The 18,493-nt window shown below is 35.3% G+C and overlaps 1 protein-coding gene across 2 annotated transcripts in view; it reads right to left on the bottom strand.

The window, feature by feature from the left end:
• Positions 1 to 3,825: 3,825 nt before the first annotated feature.
• Positions 3,826 to 18,493, bottom strand: part of MEIKIN (meiotic kinetochore factor) — a 44,356-nt gene continuing 29,688 nt past the window's right edge. For both annotated transcript variants that reach the window (XM_025994961.2, XM_072731836.1), the window contains 3 exons: positions 18,409 to 18,448; positions 10,860 to 10,924; positions 3,826 to 7,069 (listed from right to left, as the gene is read on the bottom strand). In XM_025994961.2, the coding sequence (XP_025850746.2) occupies positions 6,978 to 7,069; positions 10,860 to 10,924; positions 18,409 to 18,448 (197 nt within the window). In that variant the 3' untranslated portion in view covers positions 3,826 to 6,977. The remainder of the gene's footprint in view (positions 7,070 to 10,859; positions 10,925 to 18,408; positions 18,449 to 18,493) is intronic.

The following is an 18,493-nucleotide window of genomic DNA, read 5'->3' as shown; positions in this document are numbered from 1 at the left end:
CAATTAGGAATTGGAAGGATTTTAGGAGCCCTGTGTGAGGGATGAGGCAAAAAACACTAAATAATAAAACAAGAGATGCTCCTGGTGTTCTTATCACTTAGGAAATTACAAGTGTTTAAGAGCCCGATGCCAGGAAATGGGGACAGAAACCAATGTATATTTTTTTTCTTATCTCACAGAATTGCTTCATAATTTGTTTCAAATAGTTTCATGCTAGTGTATAGAAACACAACAGATTTTTGTATGTTGATTTTGTATTCTATAACTTTACTAAATTTATTTATTCTGGCAGTTTTTCAGTGAAGCCTTTAGGGTTTTCATTAAATAAGATCATGCCATCTACAAACAGATAATTTTGTTTCTTCCTTTCTTATATGGATGATTTTTATTTCTCTCAGAGCAATCACCTAATTGCTCTGGTTAAACTTGCAGTAAGTACCATGTTGAACAGAAGTGGCAAAAGTGAACATCTTTTCTTATTCCTAACCTTAGGCAAATGGTTTTCAGCTTTTCACTGTAGAGTATGATGTAAGCTGTACACTTGTCATATATAGGCTTTATTATGTTGATGTAATTCCTTCTACACCCAATTTGTTGAACAGTTCTATCATGAAAGGATGAACTTTGTCCAATGTTCTTCTGCACCTATTGAAATGATCATATGATTTTTATCCTTCATTCTGTTAATGTGGGTTATTATATTAATTGATTTTATGTTGAACTATTCTTGAATCTCAGGGATAAATCCTATTTGATCATGGCATATAATCTTTTCATCATGCTCTTGAATTTGGTTTGCTAGTATTTTGTTGAGGATATTTACATCTATTGTTTATTAGGGATATTGGTCTGTGATTTTCTTTTCTTTCAGTGTTTTTTTTTAAATTTTATTTATTTATTCATGAGAGACTCCAAGAGAGAGAGAGAGAGAGAGAGAGAGAGAGGGAGAAGCAGGCTCCATGCAGGGAGCCCGATGCAGGACTCAATCCCAGGACTCAAGGATCATGCCCTGAGCCAAAGGCAGATGCTCAACCACAGAGCCACCCAGGTGTCCCTCTTTCAGTGTTGTTGCCTGGATTTGGCGTCACAGTAATTCTGGCCTTGTAAAATGAGTTTGGAAGGGTTCCTTCCTCTTCAATTTCTTAGAAAAGTTAAAGAAGGATTGGAATTAATTCTTCTTTAAACATTTGGTAGACTTCACCAGCGAAGTCATCTGGTCCCTTTTATTTGCTGGGTGGTTTATTATTACTGATTCAATTTCCTTGCTTTTTATTGTCTGTTCAAATTTTCTATTACTTCATGATTTAGTCTTGGTAAGTTTCTGTTCCTAGGAATTTATCCATATCCTCTAAGTTATCTAATTTGTTGGTATATAATTATTTATAGTAGCCTGATATGTTTCTTTGTATTTCTGTGGTATGAACCATAATGTCTCCTCTTTCATTTATAATTTTGTTAATGAGCCATTTCTTTCTTTTTTAGACTAGATAAAAGTTTTTCAATTGTTTATCTTTTAATAAAACCAACTCTTACTGAGGTGGGCACTTGACGGGATGAGCACTGGGTGTTATTCTATATGTTGGCAAATTGAACACCAATAAAAAATAAATTTATGAATAAAAAAAACCCCAACTCTTAGTTTTGTTAATGATTCTTTTTGTCTTTTTAATCTCTATTTCATTTATTTCTTATTTTTGTTTTCTTCTGCTTTGGACTTTGTTCTTTTTCTAATTCCTTCCCATAGAAGGTTAGGTTGCATGTTTGAGATCCTAATTTTTTCTTAATATGGATATTTGTCACAACAAAGTTCCCTCTTAGGTTACTTTTGCAGCATCCCATAAGTTTTGGTATGTTGTATTTCCATTGTCATTTGTCTCAAGATTTTTTTTTTTGATAGCTCTTGATTTCTTCTTTGACTCATTAGTTGTTCACAAATGTACTGTTTAATTTTCACATATTTGTGAATTTTTCTCCTTTCCTTGTTATAAATTTCTATTAGCACACCATATGTCAGAAAAGATACATGATATAATTTCAATCCTCTTAACTTTGTTAAAACTTGTTTGGTGATGCAACATGTGATCTATCCTGGAGCATGTTCCATGTACACTGACAAGAATGTAGATTCCACTGTTGTTGAATGAAATGTTTGTTATATGTGTGTTAGGTCCACTTGGTCTAAATTGTTCAAATCCATTATCTCCTCGATGATTTTCTGTATGGATATTCTATTTATTGTTGAATACTAGGGTATTAAAGTATTCTACTACTATTGCACTGCTGTCTATTTCTGCCTTCAGACTTTTTAATATGTTTAGGTGCTTTGGTATTGGATGTTTATATATTTACAACTGTTATACCCTCTTGATGAATTGGCCCCTTTATCATTATGTAATAACATTGTCTCTTATTATAGCTTTTAACTTAAAACCTATTTTGTCTGATATATTAAGTATAACTACTCCTGATCTATCTCTTCTATTTTCCACTACCATGGAATAATTTTTTCCATACCTTCACTTTTAGCTTAATTATTTTTAAACCTTAAGCAAATCTATAAGACACCAGGGTGGCTTAGTTGGTTAAGTGTATGATTCTTGATCTCAACATCATGAGTTCAAGGCTCCTGCTCACAAAATAAAACAAAACTTAAATGAATCTCTTGTAGGCAGCATATAGGCATATAGTTGGGCTATTTTCTTATTCTCCCACTTTTTGTCTTTTAAATGGCAAATTTAAATCATTTAACTTAAAGTAGTTCTTGATAGATAATAACTTATTGATAGTAAGGACTATCATCATTTTTTAATTGCTTTCTGGTTGTTCTGTACATGTTTATTCTTATCTTCCTTTCTTGCTGTCTTTGTGAATTGATTTTTTTTTTTGTAGTGGTGTGCTTTGACTTTTTTCTCTTTACCATGTGTACGTCTCTTTAAGACTTGTGCTTTGGATTGCCATAGGGCTTTCAAAATAGTTAGGATGGTCTATTTTAAGCTGATAATTTCATTTGCATAAAAATGTCCTACACATTTACTCCCCATCTCCACATATGTTTTATGCTGTTGGTATCCAAATTTAGTTCTTTTTATATTTTATATTTCCTTCTTTTCTGTTAACTTTTCAATCTATTCCAATCTGGCTTGCCTCTCAGCAGTCCACTAAAATTCTTACTAAAGTCAGTTTCCTTCTTGACTCTGAATGCAACTGACTTTTTAAAATTTAACGAATTTTTTAATAGAAGTTTGAGTTTCACAGCAAAACTGAGCAAAATGTAGAGTTCCCATATAGCCCTTGACCCTACATGTACAACCTCCCTTATTTAACATAATGTACCACAGTGCTACATTTATTAAGATAGTTAAACCTATACTGACATGTTATTTTCCTTCTCCCTGAAAAACTTCCTTTAATATTTTTTAAAGGCAAGCCTACTGGCAACAAATTATAATTTTTGTTCACATTAGAAAGTCATTAATTCTACTTCACAATTTCATGGGTATAGAATTCTATGTTGGTGGGTTCTTCTCTCAGGACTTTAAATATTTCTCTTCACTCTTCTTGCATGATGGTTTCTATGGAGAGATCTGTAATTTTTACCTCTGCTCTATTTCTATAAACAAGGTGTTTTTTTCCCTCTGGCTTCTTTCAAGACTTTTTTCTTTATGTTTGAATATGATAAATCTAGGTATAGTTTTGAAAGCATTTATCCTGCTCGGTGTTCTCTGAATTTCCTGAATCCATTGTTTGGTATCTGACATTAATTTTAGGAAATTCTCAGTCATTATTGCTTCAAACATTGTTTCTGTTCCTTCTCTATTTCTTCTCTTTCTGGAATTTCAATTATGTGTATGTCATACTTTTTGTAGTTGTTCCATATTTTTTTAATATTCTGTTCTTTTTTTTTTCAGTCTTTTTTCTCTTTGCTTTTCAGATTTAGAAGCTTCTAGTGTCATATCCTCAAACTCAGGTATTCTTTCTTCAGCTATGTCCAGTCTACTAATAAATCCATCAAAGGCATTCTTCATTCTTGCTATAGTATTTTTTATCTCTAGCATTTCTTTTTTTTATCTTTCTAAGAATTTTCAATTCTCTGTCTATATTATCTACTTGTTCTTGCATGTTGTCTACTTTTTCCTATAATGCATTTAGCATATTAATAATAGTTATTTAAGGGCACCTGGGTGGCTCAGTTGGTTGAACATCTGCCTTTGGCTCAGGTCATCATCCCAGGGTCCTGGGATAGATCCCTGCATTGGGCTTCCTGGTCAGCAGGGAGTCTGCTTCTCTCTCTCTCCCTATGCCCCTCCCCCTGCTCATGTTCTCTCTCTCTCAAATAAATAATTAAGATCTTTATAAAAAATAATAGTTATTTAAAATTCTGGTTTGATCATTCTAATACTACCACCACATTTGACTCTGGTTCCAATATCTATTCAGTCTCCTCAAACTGTGTTTCTTGCCTTTTAATAAGCCTTGTAATTTTTTACTAAAAGGTAGACAAGATGTACTGGGTAATGGGAACTGTGCTGAACCGGCCATTAGTAATATATTGGCAAGGTGTAAGTCATAGTGCTATGATTAGGTCTTTTTTGTTGAGCCTGTGCCATTGGAAGGTAAAATTCAGCAGTATTTCCTAGTCCACACACCTCCTTAGGTGGGACAGGACAACTAGACAGAGCTGTATATGGGTATTTCCATTCCCCCATGTGGAAAGCTAGAGGGAGCTGGAATCAGAGTATTTTCCTTTCCTCATTTGAAAAAACAGAGGTGGCTGAAGTTGAATATTTCCCTTCCCCAAGGTAGGTTAGACTCTACTAAAACCCCAACAAGTTAGACTCTAGTGAAACATTTTCTTCTGAGGGAAGACTTTGTTAAGAACAGAATATTCTAGTATATTTCAGAACAGTTCTTTTCCCCTTCCCACTACCAAAAGCATAAGGGGATTTTTCTCAGACATGACTGTGAGATCTGGTAAAGGTCCTTCCTAAAGATAAAAAACTCACAAAAGTGTCAAGGCCCCCTGATGACTGTGTCTGTCTTGTTTTTAACCCTGAGTGGTGTCCTCACTGAGCCTCCAGCAACTCATCAAATACACCAGCAACTCATCAAATACACCCAGCGCTGGTTCTCTGGGAGGTTTTTGTTCAAGTGTTTTGGCTCTAATAAGTAATGATTCTCTGCATCCACCTGTCTGTTTTTCCAAGTATTAGTTCAGCACTTTGACCTAAGACCTTTTTTAATCTGACATATCTAGAAAGTCTTGTTGGTTTTTAACTGTGCTCAGGTTTGTTTTTTTTTTAAAGATGTATTCATTTATTTTAGAGAGAGAGTATGCAAACAGAGGGTGGGAGCAGAGGGAGAGAGAATATCAAGCATGGATCCTAGACCCCAAATCAGGGCTGATCGACGATCCCAAGATCACTACCCAAGCTGAAACCAAAAGTCAGACACTCAACCAAGTGTACCACCCAGGTGCCCCTATGTTCAGATTTTTACTTGTTAGGCCAGAGTGGTGACTTCTAAGTTCCTTACATGCTAGACCAGAAACTGGATGCCCTCCAAGTTTGCAAAGTTCTTTATAAGACCGGGATTCCAAGCAACATTCAGGATTGTTAACCACTCCTCCTTTTAGAAGTAAATGTTCTTGTCTCTTGGCTTCTATGATACTGCATTCTGTTTATTTTCCTCCTTTTCTCTGTCCACTCTTTTCTAACTGAATATAGAGTATTCCAAGGAATGATCCTGGACCCTTTTCTCATCCTCACTCTGTAGATACTCATTCTTTCTCTGGTGCTTTCATGTATTTCTATAAACTTAAAAGTATCTGTTAACACTGTATACTCCTCTTCTGCTTTCCTAATTTGCAGATTTTTATTTTAGATTTTATTTATTTATTCACGAGAGACAGCGAGAGAGTGGCAGAGACATAGGCAGAGGGAGAAGCAGGCTCTCTGCAGAAGCCCAATATGGGACTCTATCCCAGACCTAGGGATCACGCCCTAAGTCAAAAGCAGACGCTCAACCACTGAGCCACCCAGGTGTCCTTGATTTGCAGATTTATAGCCAATAGTTCTTCCAACATTTTCATTTTTGTATACCCTCAAACCTCCTGCCTCTCCTATCACTCTAAATAGTACTTTTACCCACCAAAGCTGCTTAAGACAGAAACTCAAAAGTCTTTTTTGACATCTCATTCCTACATCTTCTATCTCTAATTGATGGACTCTACAGGCAAAATTACTTTGAATTCATGCATATTTACCATCTCTCCTACAAAAAATCTTCATCAAAGCCACCACAATCTTGCACCTAAAATATCTGAAACTTCCTACTGGATTCTAGACCTTTTCAATTTTTTTTTTACCCAATGTATATAATGACAGTAAAGTGTAGTGGAAAGAATACAGGCATTTGATCCAGAAACACTGGCCACAAACTCCTCAAATATACTAATTAATATCTAAATCTCATTTTTTTTCAGCTCTAAAGTAGGTGAAAACAAAGCAAAACAAACCAAAAATTCAGCTGGTAGGAATGCTATAAGGAAAAGATATGATTTATAAAAAGTGCTTAGAATAATGGTTAGCATTGACTAGTCACTCAAAGAGTAGCTCCTAGTATGCAAAATAAAGCTCAGTTTTTTCCCCAAAGACCTCTAGATTCTAGGTCTAAAGTAGTAAATCACAAATTCTCCTCAGTATAAAACACTGCTCTGGTTACATAGCAAGTGTCTTATTTTTACCTTAAATTAATGTTTAATAGACATCCAATTATCCAAAAGGAATTTGGAAAAACTGTAAACTTTAATTCTCTTTCATTAAACTTATATAGAGTATATATTCATGCAACAGTAATATAATATAATTACTAAATTGAAAAACTGTTTGAAATTATTGACTCAAATAGCTGGAAAATAATTCCTATAAAATTGTTGGTTAAAATATGTCCTGTATTAATGAAATTTATGATTTATGTAGTTATTCCACTTCAACACTTGCTTTTTTCTTTGTTTTTTCAGGGGCTGAAGGATGAGTTTTCTCAGCAAGTAAAACTTCACAAGCTGCATTATCTGTAAAGAAAAAAGATGTTTCAATATTTTAATTATCTAACCTCCACTAACTACAAGTACAGAAAACAGAACTCAAATTTGGGGAAAAAAAACTCACCCTGATTTTAATGACTGTGTCTTTGAAATAGTTTTAGAAGAAAAACTTATATATGTCTTGAATAACCTGTTGGTATAGACAGAGCTTTACAAGAGCTCCAGGTTTCACAGGAGTAAATAAGCTCTATGTCAAATATTTAGTTTTTAATTAGCACAGATAGTTGCATGTGATTAAAATTCTTCATTAATTATCCTTCCATTTCCACTCTCCTATATTTTCAGGCTCTCTCTTTATACTGCAAAATTTCGATCAGTATATAGAATATAGTCAGAACTCCTTTATCTTATCAAAAACTTTATCTGCATCCCATACTCCTTCCTGCTACATCCTCTCTCCCTCTTCTCCACAGGCATGTTTCTTCAAAGAGCTGTCCACATATACTAACATAACTTCCTCTCCTCCTGTTTATTCCCAGACCCATAGCAATCTAGTTTCAGGTCCCACCATTATGAACAAAACCTTTGTCCTAACTTACTGGACAACAGTACAACAAACATGAACATTTTCCCCTCTGGTCCCTTCTATGGCTCCTCTTCATTCCTGACTTTTTTTTTTTCACTCTCCAGGCTCTATCCAAGCAACTAATATCTAGTCTGCTATGTGCCAATGTTACTAAATACCGCAAATTTGGCTTTTCTTTATTTTTAACACTGGTACCTTGCTTTAAGTCAACATGAGAATTCCCTTTGAATTATTTCAATAGCTTTTCAATTCAGCTATTAATGTTGAAACCAAATTCTCTTAATCATTCTCCCAACTTGCTCTGTACTCCAGTGCTCCTATTGCAAGAAATACCAACATTCTTCCACTTGCTTAAACCAATTATTTTAGACTCATCTTTGACTTCTATGTTTCTCTTTTATCCAATATCCAGCATCATCAGAAAATCCCGGCACATCTGCTTTAAGTTGTATTCCAAATCAGACAACTGCTACCACTTAGTCTCATATACTATTTTCTGACCACCACAATAGTTTAACAGGGTCTCTGCTTTCACTTGCCCTCTTCGTTTATTCTCCATATGGTAGCCACAGTGATAATTCTAAAATATGTATCTAATTAAGTCATCCCTTTGCTCTGAGATGTGTTTCTTGTCACACTTAGAATAAAATCCCTACTTCTTATGATAGCATAGGAGACTACATTATACCACTTGATTACCCCCCTAAACACAAATGTACTCTTTTTTTTTTTTTTTTACTAATTTTGTTCCAGTCATAGTCATACTAATCTCTTTTCTATTCTTCAAACACGCAGAGCTCTTTCCCATCTCCTGGCCTTTTCTCTTGTTGTTCCCTTTGCCCAGCATGGTCTGTCACAGATTTTCACATGACCCACTCTCTCACTTCATTCAAGCTCTATACAAATGTAATCTCAGAAAGGCCTATCCTATTACCTTGTCTAAAATAGCATCCATAGTCACACTCTGTTTTTACCCACTTTACCTTTCTTCAATACTCATATTTCTGATGTTGTTGTATATGTATTTGTTTAACTGTTTAGTGTCTTTCTTTCTCTACTATAACATAACTCTGTTAGGGCAAGGACTCTGTCATTTTCCCCAGCAACTAAAATACTTTATGTCACACTATAGGTGATTAATAAATACTTGTTGAATGAATGGAATTAATGAATGGTGTGATGAGGTGTCTCTGAAACAACCAAGAGGAGATGTTGAGGCAGCAGCTGCATATAAGGGTTGTAGTCTCAGAGAAGAGTCTGCATTGAGAGAAAACTTGGAAACTTTGCTTTTTGTAGGACACTATACATATCAGGGAGTAAATTTTTTTTTAAAGATTTTATCTATTTATTCATGAAAGACACAGAGAGAGAGAGAGAGGCAGAGACACAGGCAGAGAGAGAAGCAGGCTCTATGCAGGGGGCCTGATGTGGGACTCGATCCCGGGACTCCAGGATCACGTCCTGGGCCGAAGGCAGGCGCTAAACCGCTGAGCCACCCAGAGATTCCTGGGAGTAAATTTTAAAAAGATTTATTTATTTATTTATTTTAATTTTTATTTATTTATGATAGTCACAGAGAGAGAGAGAGAGGCAGAGACACAGGCAGAGGGAGAAGCAGGCTCCATGCACCGGGAGCCCGACGTGGGATTCAATCCCAGGTCTCCAGGATCGCGCCCTGGGCCAAAGGCAGGCGCCAAACCGCTGCGCCACCCAGGGATCCCATTTAAAAAGATTTAAATCTAGGAACCAGCCTTGAAGAACTCCCCTATGTAATTGCTAATAGTGGTAGATAAGATTGAAAAGGAGCAGGAGGTACCTGAAAAGTAATTTCTTATTTATTTGTTTGTATGATTAGACTATTTTTTAACATTTAGTAAAGAACGTGACACACAACTGGAATAAAGAGGGATTTGTTGAATTAAGGAGGTAAAAAATACCTCCTGAGCAAGATGTGATTTAATTTTAAATTTCAAGTCAATCAACCGCATAAAAGTAATACAAAAGCATACATAATTCCAGAATCACTATTCTCCCTTACTATCAGGCCTTATAAATAATATTTTCTACAGCCAAAGCAACTTTTTATTGGGCAAGACCTAAGTAAAATCATGATTGTTTTTAGTACCCTTACCACTTTTCTTTTTATAACCTCTCCTTTTGTTCACAAATGCCCTTTACTCTTGCTATAAAACAAATCTCCCTTCTAATGTTCACCCTCCAGAGTAGTAGATGCTAGCCACTCCTTAAAAAGATGTGTGCTTTTACAAGTTTAGTTTTTATCACTTATTTAATTTACCTCAAAATAGCAATTATTTTAATCATTTTTACTTAGAATTCCTAACATGGGATCCCTGGGTGGCGCAGCGGTTTGGCGCCTGCCTTTGGCCCAGGGCGCGATCCTGGAGACCTGGGATCGAATCCCACGTCGGGCTCCCAGTGCATGGAGCCTGCTTCTCCCTCTGCCTGTGTCTCTGCCTCTCTATCTCTCTCTCTCTGTGTGACTATCATAAATACATAAAAATTTTAAAAAATATATTAAAAAAAAAGAATTCCTAACATAAGACCTGGTATGTAGGGAAATACTCATTAAGATAATTTCTTAAAGTGAAGATTATGCAAAAAAAAACTTTTTAAAGTTTATATTAAAATACCTATTAAAAAAATAAAATACCTATTAAGAGTAAAACCAGTCATTCTTCCAGTTTACCCATAAACAGATGCTATAAAACTTGATTTGGGAAATAAAAATAGCAATCTGAGATATAACATGGATTAATAAGGTTGGAAATGTTTGGCTAAGTTATCCTAATAATAAACTAAATTATTGAGTGTCTATAATGCAAGGCATTGTGTTGACCCTTTTATTTTTAATCATTACACATAATTCCAATATATTTATTTATGTATTTTTTTATATTTATTTATTAATTATACTTTTCCCACAACAGAAACTTGGGAGGCAAGGAATTTATATTACTTCTCACCAGTATATATAACAATGCCTAATACAGAGTGTATACTCAGTAAATGTTTATGAAATGAATTAATGATGGGTATTGTAGGGATAGCTAAGACCTGCATCCTACCTTCACATATCTTCAATTCTTAAAATACAACCAAGCTAAAAAGCGCTCAATTTCCCAGGCTACCAATTTTCTCAAAATATACTGCACTGTCACAAAAATAAAGAAATACAGAATTATGAAAATGATTAGTTTCACTATTTATTACCTGATTCTGAATGTGAAGTATTCTTTGGTTTTGGAGAAATATTTTGGCCTGCTAATGTCATCGCTCTATAACAAGAACAAATTAATGGTTATTCTCTTAATCTTCCAGTAACTTTTGGAATCCTCAAATAATACTTATAAAAGCATTTATAAGCTATCAAATATCCTGCAGGAAAAATATAACTCATTAAAAAAGTTTCCATACGTATATGAAAAAATAGTTTAATAATAAAAGGCAATATATTCATACATTTTTCAGTGTGAAACAATACATATAGAGGACAAGGTATATGTTTACAATCAATAAAGTCCAGTTCTGCTACTCACACTTGAGTGGCCTTAGAAGAGTCACTCAACCTGACCTGATTCTTGGTTGCCTCATTCATGTAAAAAGAATGGCAATCTTGTTTCCTAGGGTTGTGGTCATGATTTCAAGTAACATGAGAGATAATACTTTTTAAAAATTAATATCCTTTTCTCTCTTTTTAAAAGATTTTATTTATTTATTTGAGAGAGTGTGAGCATGAGTAGGGGGAGGGGCAGGAAGAGAAAGAGGGGAAGAAGCAGACTCCCTGCTCAGCAGGGAGCCCGACACAGGGCTCAATCTCAGGACACTGGGATCATGACCTGAGCTGAAGGCAGACCCTTAAGCCCTTAACTGACTGAGCCACCCAGACAGCCTTATCCTTTTCTCTTTTACGAATGACACCACCCCCAATTCTACTGAAATGTGTATTAGAGAATTACAAGAATACAAAAGGGTCAAAGCTCAGCCTTTGACAACTAAAATGAGATTTCTGAGTCCTTACCAAGACAATGGTGTTAAAAGTCAAATGTGAGAAGATTTTCTAAATTCCTTTGCTGATTTATTGAACAATTGAATTCAGTAAGCAAAAACCAATTTTATTCTTTCCTAATTCCTCTCTAAATTCGCCCTGCCAAAAATAGTACTCTCTTACCCCTGAATGAACTTTTCGGTGTATTCGATCATTTCTGTTAACAGTCATTTTGGGGTAATAAAGAGCCCAGCGTAATACCACAACACCAAACTCTTATTATCTGATTCAAATTTCTTCCTTTTCTCAACTTAGGACAGAGTTAGACTCAAAAGCTGCAGTGAAGAAATCAGCCATGGTTGGTTTCTTCTTCATTTCTTGTTCTTTTTCCTCCCCAGTTTGATAACTACTCTTTGGGATCTTCTGCCATTGGAATAGGGGAAAGGAATTATAAAAAGGGATAGAAAGAATCTTTCTTTATCTTGACTGATACTATTATAAGATGCCATTGGTTACTTTCTGGGTGTGACAGATAACCAAATGTTGACTTTCAAATCTGAAGTATTTTGAAGGATTCAGTGATAAGGTTTACCTAGGCTTGGGGCTCTCTCACTTGCTGCTATTTATGATCTCAGTTTTTGAATTTGATGATAGAACTTTCAGCCTCTTTCAACTGAGTTTACCTTGTCCTTTGCAAGAAGTCATACTGGGCATGATCCTTTCCAAGATGATCCATAACTGACCCTCTTGTGTGGGATCTATACCTGACCTATAGGTATTATGCACAAATTTTGTTGTCCCAAACTCCAAAAGTACATCTAGCTTCCTGTTTATTCTCCCATTCCAAAGCATCTAACAGACTACTAACAGATCTTGCCTTTAGACTTTTCAGAGTTAGAAACCAAGTTCTAGGAAACATATGTCAAACTTCTCAAATGGTTCTCTTGGAGCTTCCTCTCTTATGTTGAGGTGAAGGAATAAGCCAACCCCTCTCCTTGCATATAATACCAATAATTCTTATCAAAGAAATATATGTTTGGTCATTTCATCCCTTCAGCACATTCTTAGCTATTTCCTAAATAGTTTGGAGCTTGGTGATGAGCAAAACCATGAGGGATTGATTTTTGATCCCACCTTTTACAAACTGCACATAGATAAATCTACACTGATGGGGATGGGAATAATTGTCATTTTATTTTGTTTTCATCTATTTTCATCACAGTTCAAACTCTAAGGCTAGAGTTCAAACTGAAAGGCACATTTAGCATCCTACTACATTCCTAGAGTTCCTCTTAACATGTAGATGAAAAACACAGAGTTTTACTATTAGCTACAGAATGTAGAAAAAATTCAGGATGTGATCAAACATAGATTCCTGCTCCATGCCTTCTATACTAGAGGATTATTACTAAGAAAAGGGGGACAGAGCCTTGGGAAATAAGCAGTTTGACAGAGGGAAGTGACTTCTCTCCATCAAGTCCTAAATCTGGAGGTGGGGGTACTAGGTAGGAAAATGACATTAGAAGAAATGCAGAGAAAGCCAAAAGCAGAGGGGGCATGTGCCAAACTCACTCTAGGTAGAAATATCCACACACGGTGGAAACGCAACATCAAAATAAGAGTCTGGACTACTCAGAGAGGAGACCTCAGTTAGCCCTCCTTGAGAGTCCCTTAATTCCTGTAGATTGTGAATGAGTTCTCAAGGTTCCAAATACCAAGGGCAATGCAGAAGGTGCTCACACTAGAATCAAATACCTGGCATATGCTCTGCTGGTGACTCTACCACAAAGGTTGCAGAAAGATAATCAAGTCAAAGTCTGCATTGAGGACTTCAATGACACTCAAGGAGTTTTGGGTAGCAACAAAAGCTAAGGTGAGAAAAAATCAGCAATGGAGGATCTCGGGCCCTAAATAAGGCTATAAGTTCACCAAAGGCTTTATTAGCAGAGTCCAGCCTAGGTATAGAACCAGTCTTTAAACCTGCAGCATAAATTAGTACAAGTCCAAAGACAACTTTTAGATCCCAGACAAACTCAAAGCCCCAACTTCACCCCTCCCCCAGTTCTAGCTTACTCCTATTACTATACACCTATATTTAGGGTGACCATTTATCCATATAGGCACCTTTCCAAGAATAAAAGGGAGTTCTACTAAAATTTATATCAGAACAATAGACACATACCAGGACTGTCCCAGGCAAATCAAGAGGTATGATAATCTACTTATATGCCATCCTCAGGAATATGAAATGGAGAGAAAAACTATAAAATTTAGCATTCACCCAAAAGAGACTCTGAACTGGAAGTAAATAGATGGCATTAATAAGTTTAACTCATCATTTCCCAGCTAAATAGGAGAGAACAGAGAGGAGACCCTATGAGAAGCTGAGGTCAGTTATTTTGAAAAAATAAATAAATTACACACAAAAGTAATATTACACTCTATGTTCACTAACTGGAATTAATTTTATTTTTTAAAAGATTTTATTTATTTATTCATGAGAGATAGAGAGAGAGAGAGAGAGAGAGAGAGAGAGAGATACAGGCAGAGGCAGAAGCAGGCCCCATGCAGGGAGCCTGATGTAGGACTTGAACCCGGGACTCCAGGATCACGCCCTGGACCGAAGGCATGCGCTAAACCGCTGAGCCACCCAGGGATTCCCCACTAACTGGAATTTAAATAAAAACTGTAAGGGGCACCTGCGTGGCTCAGTCTGTTAAGTGTCCTACCCTTGATTTCAGCCCAGGTCATGATCTTAGGGTCCTGGGATTGAGCGCCATGTCAGGCTCCCCACTCAGTGGAGAATCTGTTTGTTTACCCCTCCCTCTGCTCTTCCCCCTGTTTGTGCTCTCTCTCTTAAATAAATATATCTAAATCAAAACATAAATACTTTTAAAAAGAAAAGAAAAGAAAAGAAAGAAAGAAAGAAATAAAGAAAGAAAGAAGAAAGAAAAGAAAAGAAAAGAAAAGAAAAAAGAAAAGAAAAGAAAAGAAAAGAAAAGAAAGAAAGAAAGAAAGAAAGAAAGAAAGAAAAGAAAAGAAAGAAAGAAAGAAAGAGAGAGAAAGAAAAAGATGAACTATATTTTCTTTGCATATCCAACTGGCACATTTTATTTTTTAAAGATAGGGCAACAATTAAGGGAGACAGGAAATAAGATTAGATACACATAATCAAGTACTGTATTACATTTGCTCCATACAATATATAGGCAATACTCATTGAACAGCGTTTACATGTATCTTTCAACAATATAAACAAAACTCCCTTTCTTTTAGATACTATGTCAAAGTTATAGGATTTTAATTTTGTGAATGTGCTAATTAAAGAGAATGTCAAAAAAGCTAAGAGTTAACAGCTGTTCAAAAATGGTGTCATTATTATCCAAACATTTCTCCTTCCTTCTTAAGAATATATTGCATTGTAGATTGTTAAAGGGATTTAAAAATCATCAATCATCATTTCTCTCTACTGACATTAATTATTTACCTTCAGAATTTTCAGTTACCTTCAATTCGTAAAAAAACAAACAAAACAAAACTCAAAATCAGTGAAGCACAATACAGTAAAGTACAAATAAAACGAGGTATGCCTATAAGAGATTTCTTTTGCTTCAGAAATTTTTTTACCTCTTAGACACAAGCATATTTATAAGGAGGCTTTCACACTAATGCTATTCTTTTCTCACTCTACACATTTCCTAGGGTGACAACTATCCCTTCAGTCCAGGATCTTTCCCTTGCTATCTAGGCTGGAATATCCAACTACCCACCTGATATATCCTCTTCAAAGTGCTGTAGGTATTTCATTGTTTTCCAAACTAAAATTATCTGCCACCCCAACTCACTCCTGCTTTTCTATTTGTACCTTCATCCAACAAATTAGTAATCATTCATCCAGTTTCTCAAATCAGAGGGCTGGGGGCTGAGTTGGACTCTACCTCCCTTAACAAATAAACATGAAAAATTACTGATTATCCCTTCTGAATTGTTCTGAAAGTTTTCCTTTTTGCTGTCCTTGCTGATAAAGTTCAGGTCCTAATTATGCCTCACTTGAAATGCTACAATAGACATTCCTTCAACCTAATCACTTCTTCCAATCCATCTTTTTCTTTGTTGCAAAAGTGATTATTCTAAAAAATATTATCATGTATATGTCTGTGAAGAGGTGGTAACAGGCAAGAATTTTAGTTGGACAATGTATAAGTTCTACAGAAATCTACGTTCGAAAGTATAGCAATCCTTACTCCCACAAACTCATCAGCAAAGAATACCTAAACCATTAATCCCCACCAAGGAAGATAACATATTGTACCATCTACTATTTAACGCTGGTGAGAAAAATCAATTTATAAGAGAGTAAGACTTGCAGATAATTATTTGACAGACAAAAAAATCTATCCTTCTATCTCAAAAAGCTGAGAGCAAAATATTCTTTTACACTCATGGCTTATTTATTTTTGGTCTATTATCTTTCCTGCCTATATTTTCTATTAAAAATTATATTTCTTTGGTTTCCTTAGTCATAACTTTCTTAAGTTTTATTGATATAATTCACATATCACACAATTAACCCATATAAAGTGTACATTAAATGGCTTTTAATATATTCAGAGAGTTGTGTAACTGTCATCACAATTAATTTTAGAACAATTTCATCACCTCAAAAAGAAACCCTGTACCCATCAAGCAGTCAGTTCTTATTTCTCCCCAACCACCCTAGTCTTAAGCAATCATTCACCTGCTGTCTGTTCAGATTTATCTATTCCGGATACCTCATATAGACACAACCATAAAATATGTGATCTTATGTGACCAGCTTCTTTCATTTAGAATATGTCCAGGGTTCATCCACATTGTAGCATGTATCAGAATTTAATTTTTTATTATGGAATAATATTCCATATAGATATACCACATTTTATTTGTCCATTCATTAGTAGATGGACATTTGGACTGTTACTACTTTTTTGGCTATCATGAGTAAAGTTTCAGTCAACATTCATGCACAAGTTTTTGTGTGGACATGCATTTCTATTTTTCTCAGGTATGCATACCCAGGAGTTGATTGCTGGGTCACATGTAACATTATGTGGGACTGCCAAACTATTTTTCAAAGCGCCTTCATTTTAAATTTCCACCAGCAATGTACTGGTTTTCCATGCCTCACACGACATGTTATTACCAGTATTTTTAATTATACAATTTTTCCATGCCTCACACGAAGTTACTACCAGTATTTTTAATTATAGCCATCCTAGTGGGTGTGAAGTGATTCTCATTCAAGTTGACTTGCATTTCCCTAATGGATAATGATATGAGCATTTTTTCATGTGTTCATTGGTCACTTATATATCTTCTATGGAGAAATGCCTGTTTGGATCCTTTGCTCATTTTTAAATTGAATTATTTTTCCTTTTATTATGGGTTGTTAAGAATTCTTTACATATTCTGGATACAAGTCCCTGTCAGATATATAATCTGCAAATATTTTATCCCATTCTATGGATTGTCTTTTCATTTTCTTGATGGTGTCTCCTCACTTTGCTCTTAAACTTGTATGAATTTTTTGCAAATTTCTTTCAAATTTTGAATATTAAAATGTTTTAAATTTTTGTTATATTTTATAGTCCTACTGAAAATCTTTCAAACTCTCATCACATTCAAGAAAATAAAAATGCCAGCCCTTAAGACCATTCATGATCCAGACTGTGACCATCTCCTTCAATTAAGATACTCTCTCTCTCACATATGCCTCAACCTTCAGTCTACATGCCCCAATCCAAATTCTTGATCTTTGCCCCATAATACTTCTCAATTTCTCTCATCTTAATATATGGCAACACCATCCTTCTAGTTGCTCAAGCCAAAACTGTGGAATCAGTCTTGACTACTTTCATGCTCATTCAGTACATCAGTGAATAAGAATCCATCCTGTTAGTCCTGCTTTCAAAATATATCCAAAATCTGATCTCTCTACCTTTACTCTTACCACTCTGGTCCAATATTAGGACAATAGTCTCCTACAATTTCCCTAACGCCTTGTCTCTTCATAATCTATTCTCAACACAGTAGCCAGGGTGATTCTTTTAAAACCTAAGTTATATTGTCACCCTTCTAAATCTTTGAAGGCTTTCCAATCCACTCATATTCACCTGAAATATCTTCTGTGATATGTCCTCTGGTTCTTCTGTCACTTCTCCTTTCTCCTCTTCCCACACTCTACTCCTAGAATCTAGGCCTTCTTGCTTCAGGGCCTTGCTCCAGCCATTCCCTCTACCTGGAATACTTTTTTTTTCTCCTGTGAGTCACATATCTTGCTCTGTCTCCTTCTTTAAGTCTCTGCTCAAATTTCAATTATGACCTCACTGACCACACTACTTAAAATAGTGAACCTCCATTCCAATACTCTCTTGCCCCCATCTTGCTTTTTTCCATACCATTCATTACCATACAGAATACTATAAATTTACTCACTTATTTATTGTCCACCCTTCCAAATGGAATGTGGACTTGATGAAGGCAGAGATTTTGTTTTATTTATTGTCCACCCCTTCCAATTAGAATGTGGACTTGATGAAGGCAGAGATTTTGCTTTTAATCAATTTCGTTATTACAATATATCACTAGCAATTAGAATATGTTGGGCACAAAATGATTCCTCAACCAACAATGAATAAATGAACACATGAATTTGTGGGCTAACAATCATTCTAGCTACATAACTATTAGAACACAGGGTTTTGAAAAGCATAACTTTAAAATGTTAGATCTTACATTTCTCTATGGCATTTTTGAGAGTCTCCTGAAGAGGTACCTAGGAAAGAAAAAAACAATCTATTAGAAATACAATTCAAACACA

This window comes from Vulpes vulpes, chromosome 12, assembly GCF_048418805.1.
Source record: "Vulpes vulpes isolate BD-2025 chromosome 12, VulVul3, whole genome shotgun sequence".
Taxonomy (NCBI): domain Eukaryota; kingdom Metazoa; phylum Chordata; class Mammalia; order Carnivora; family Canidae; genus Vulpes; species Vulpes vulpes.
The sequence above is the reverse complement of the archived record's forward strand: the minus strand, read 5'-3'. Positions and strand labels throughout refer to the sequence as shown.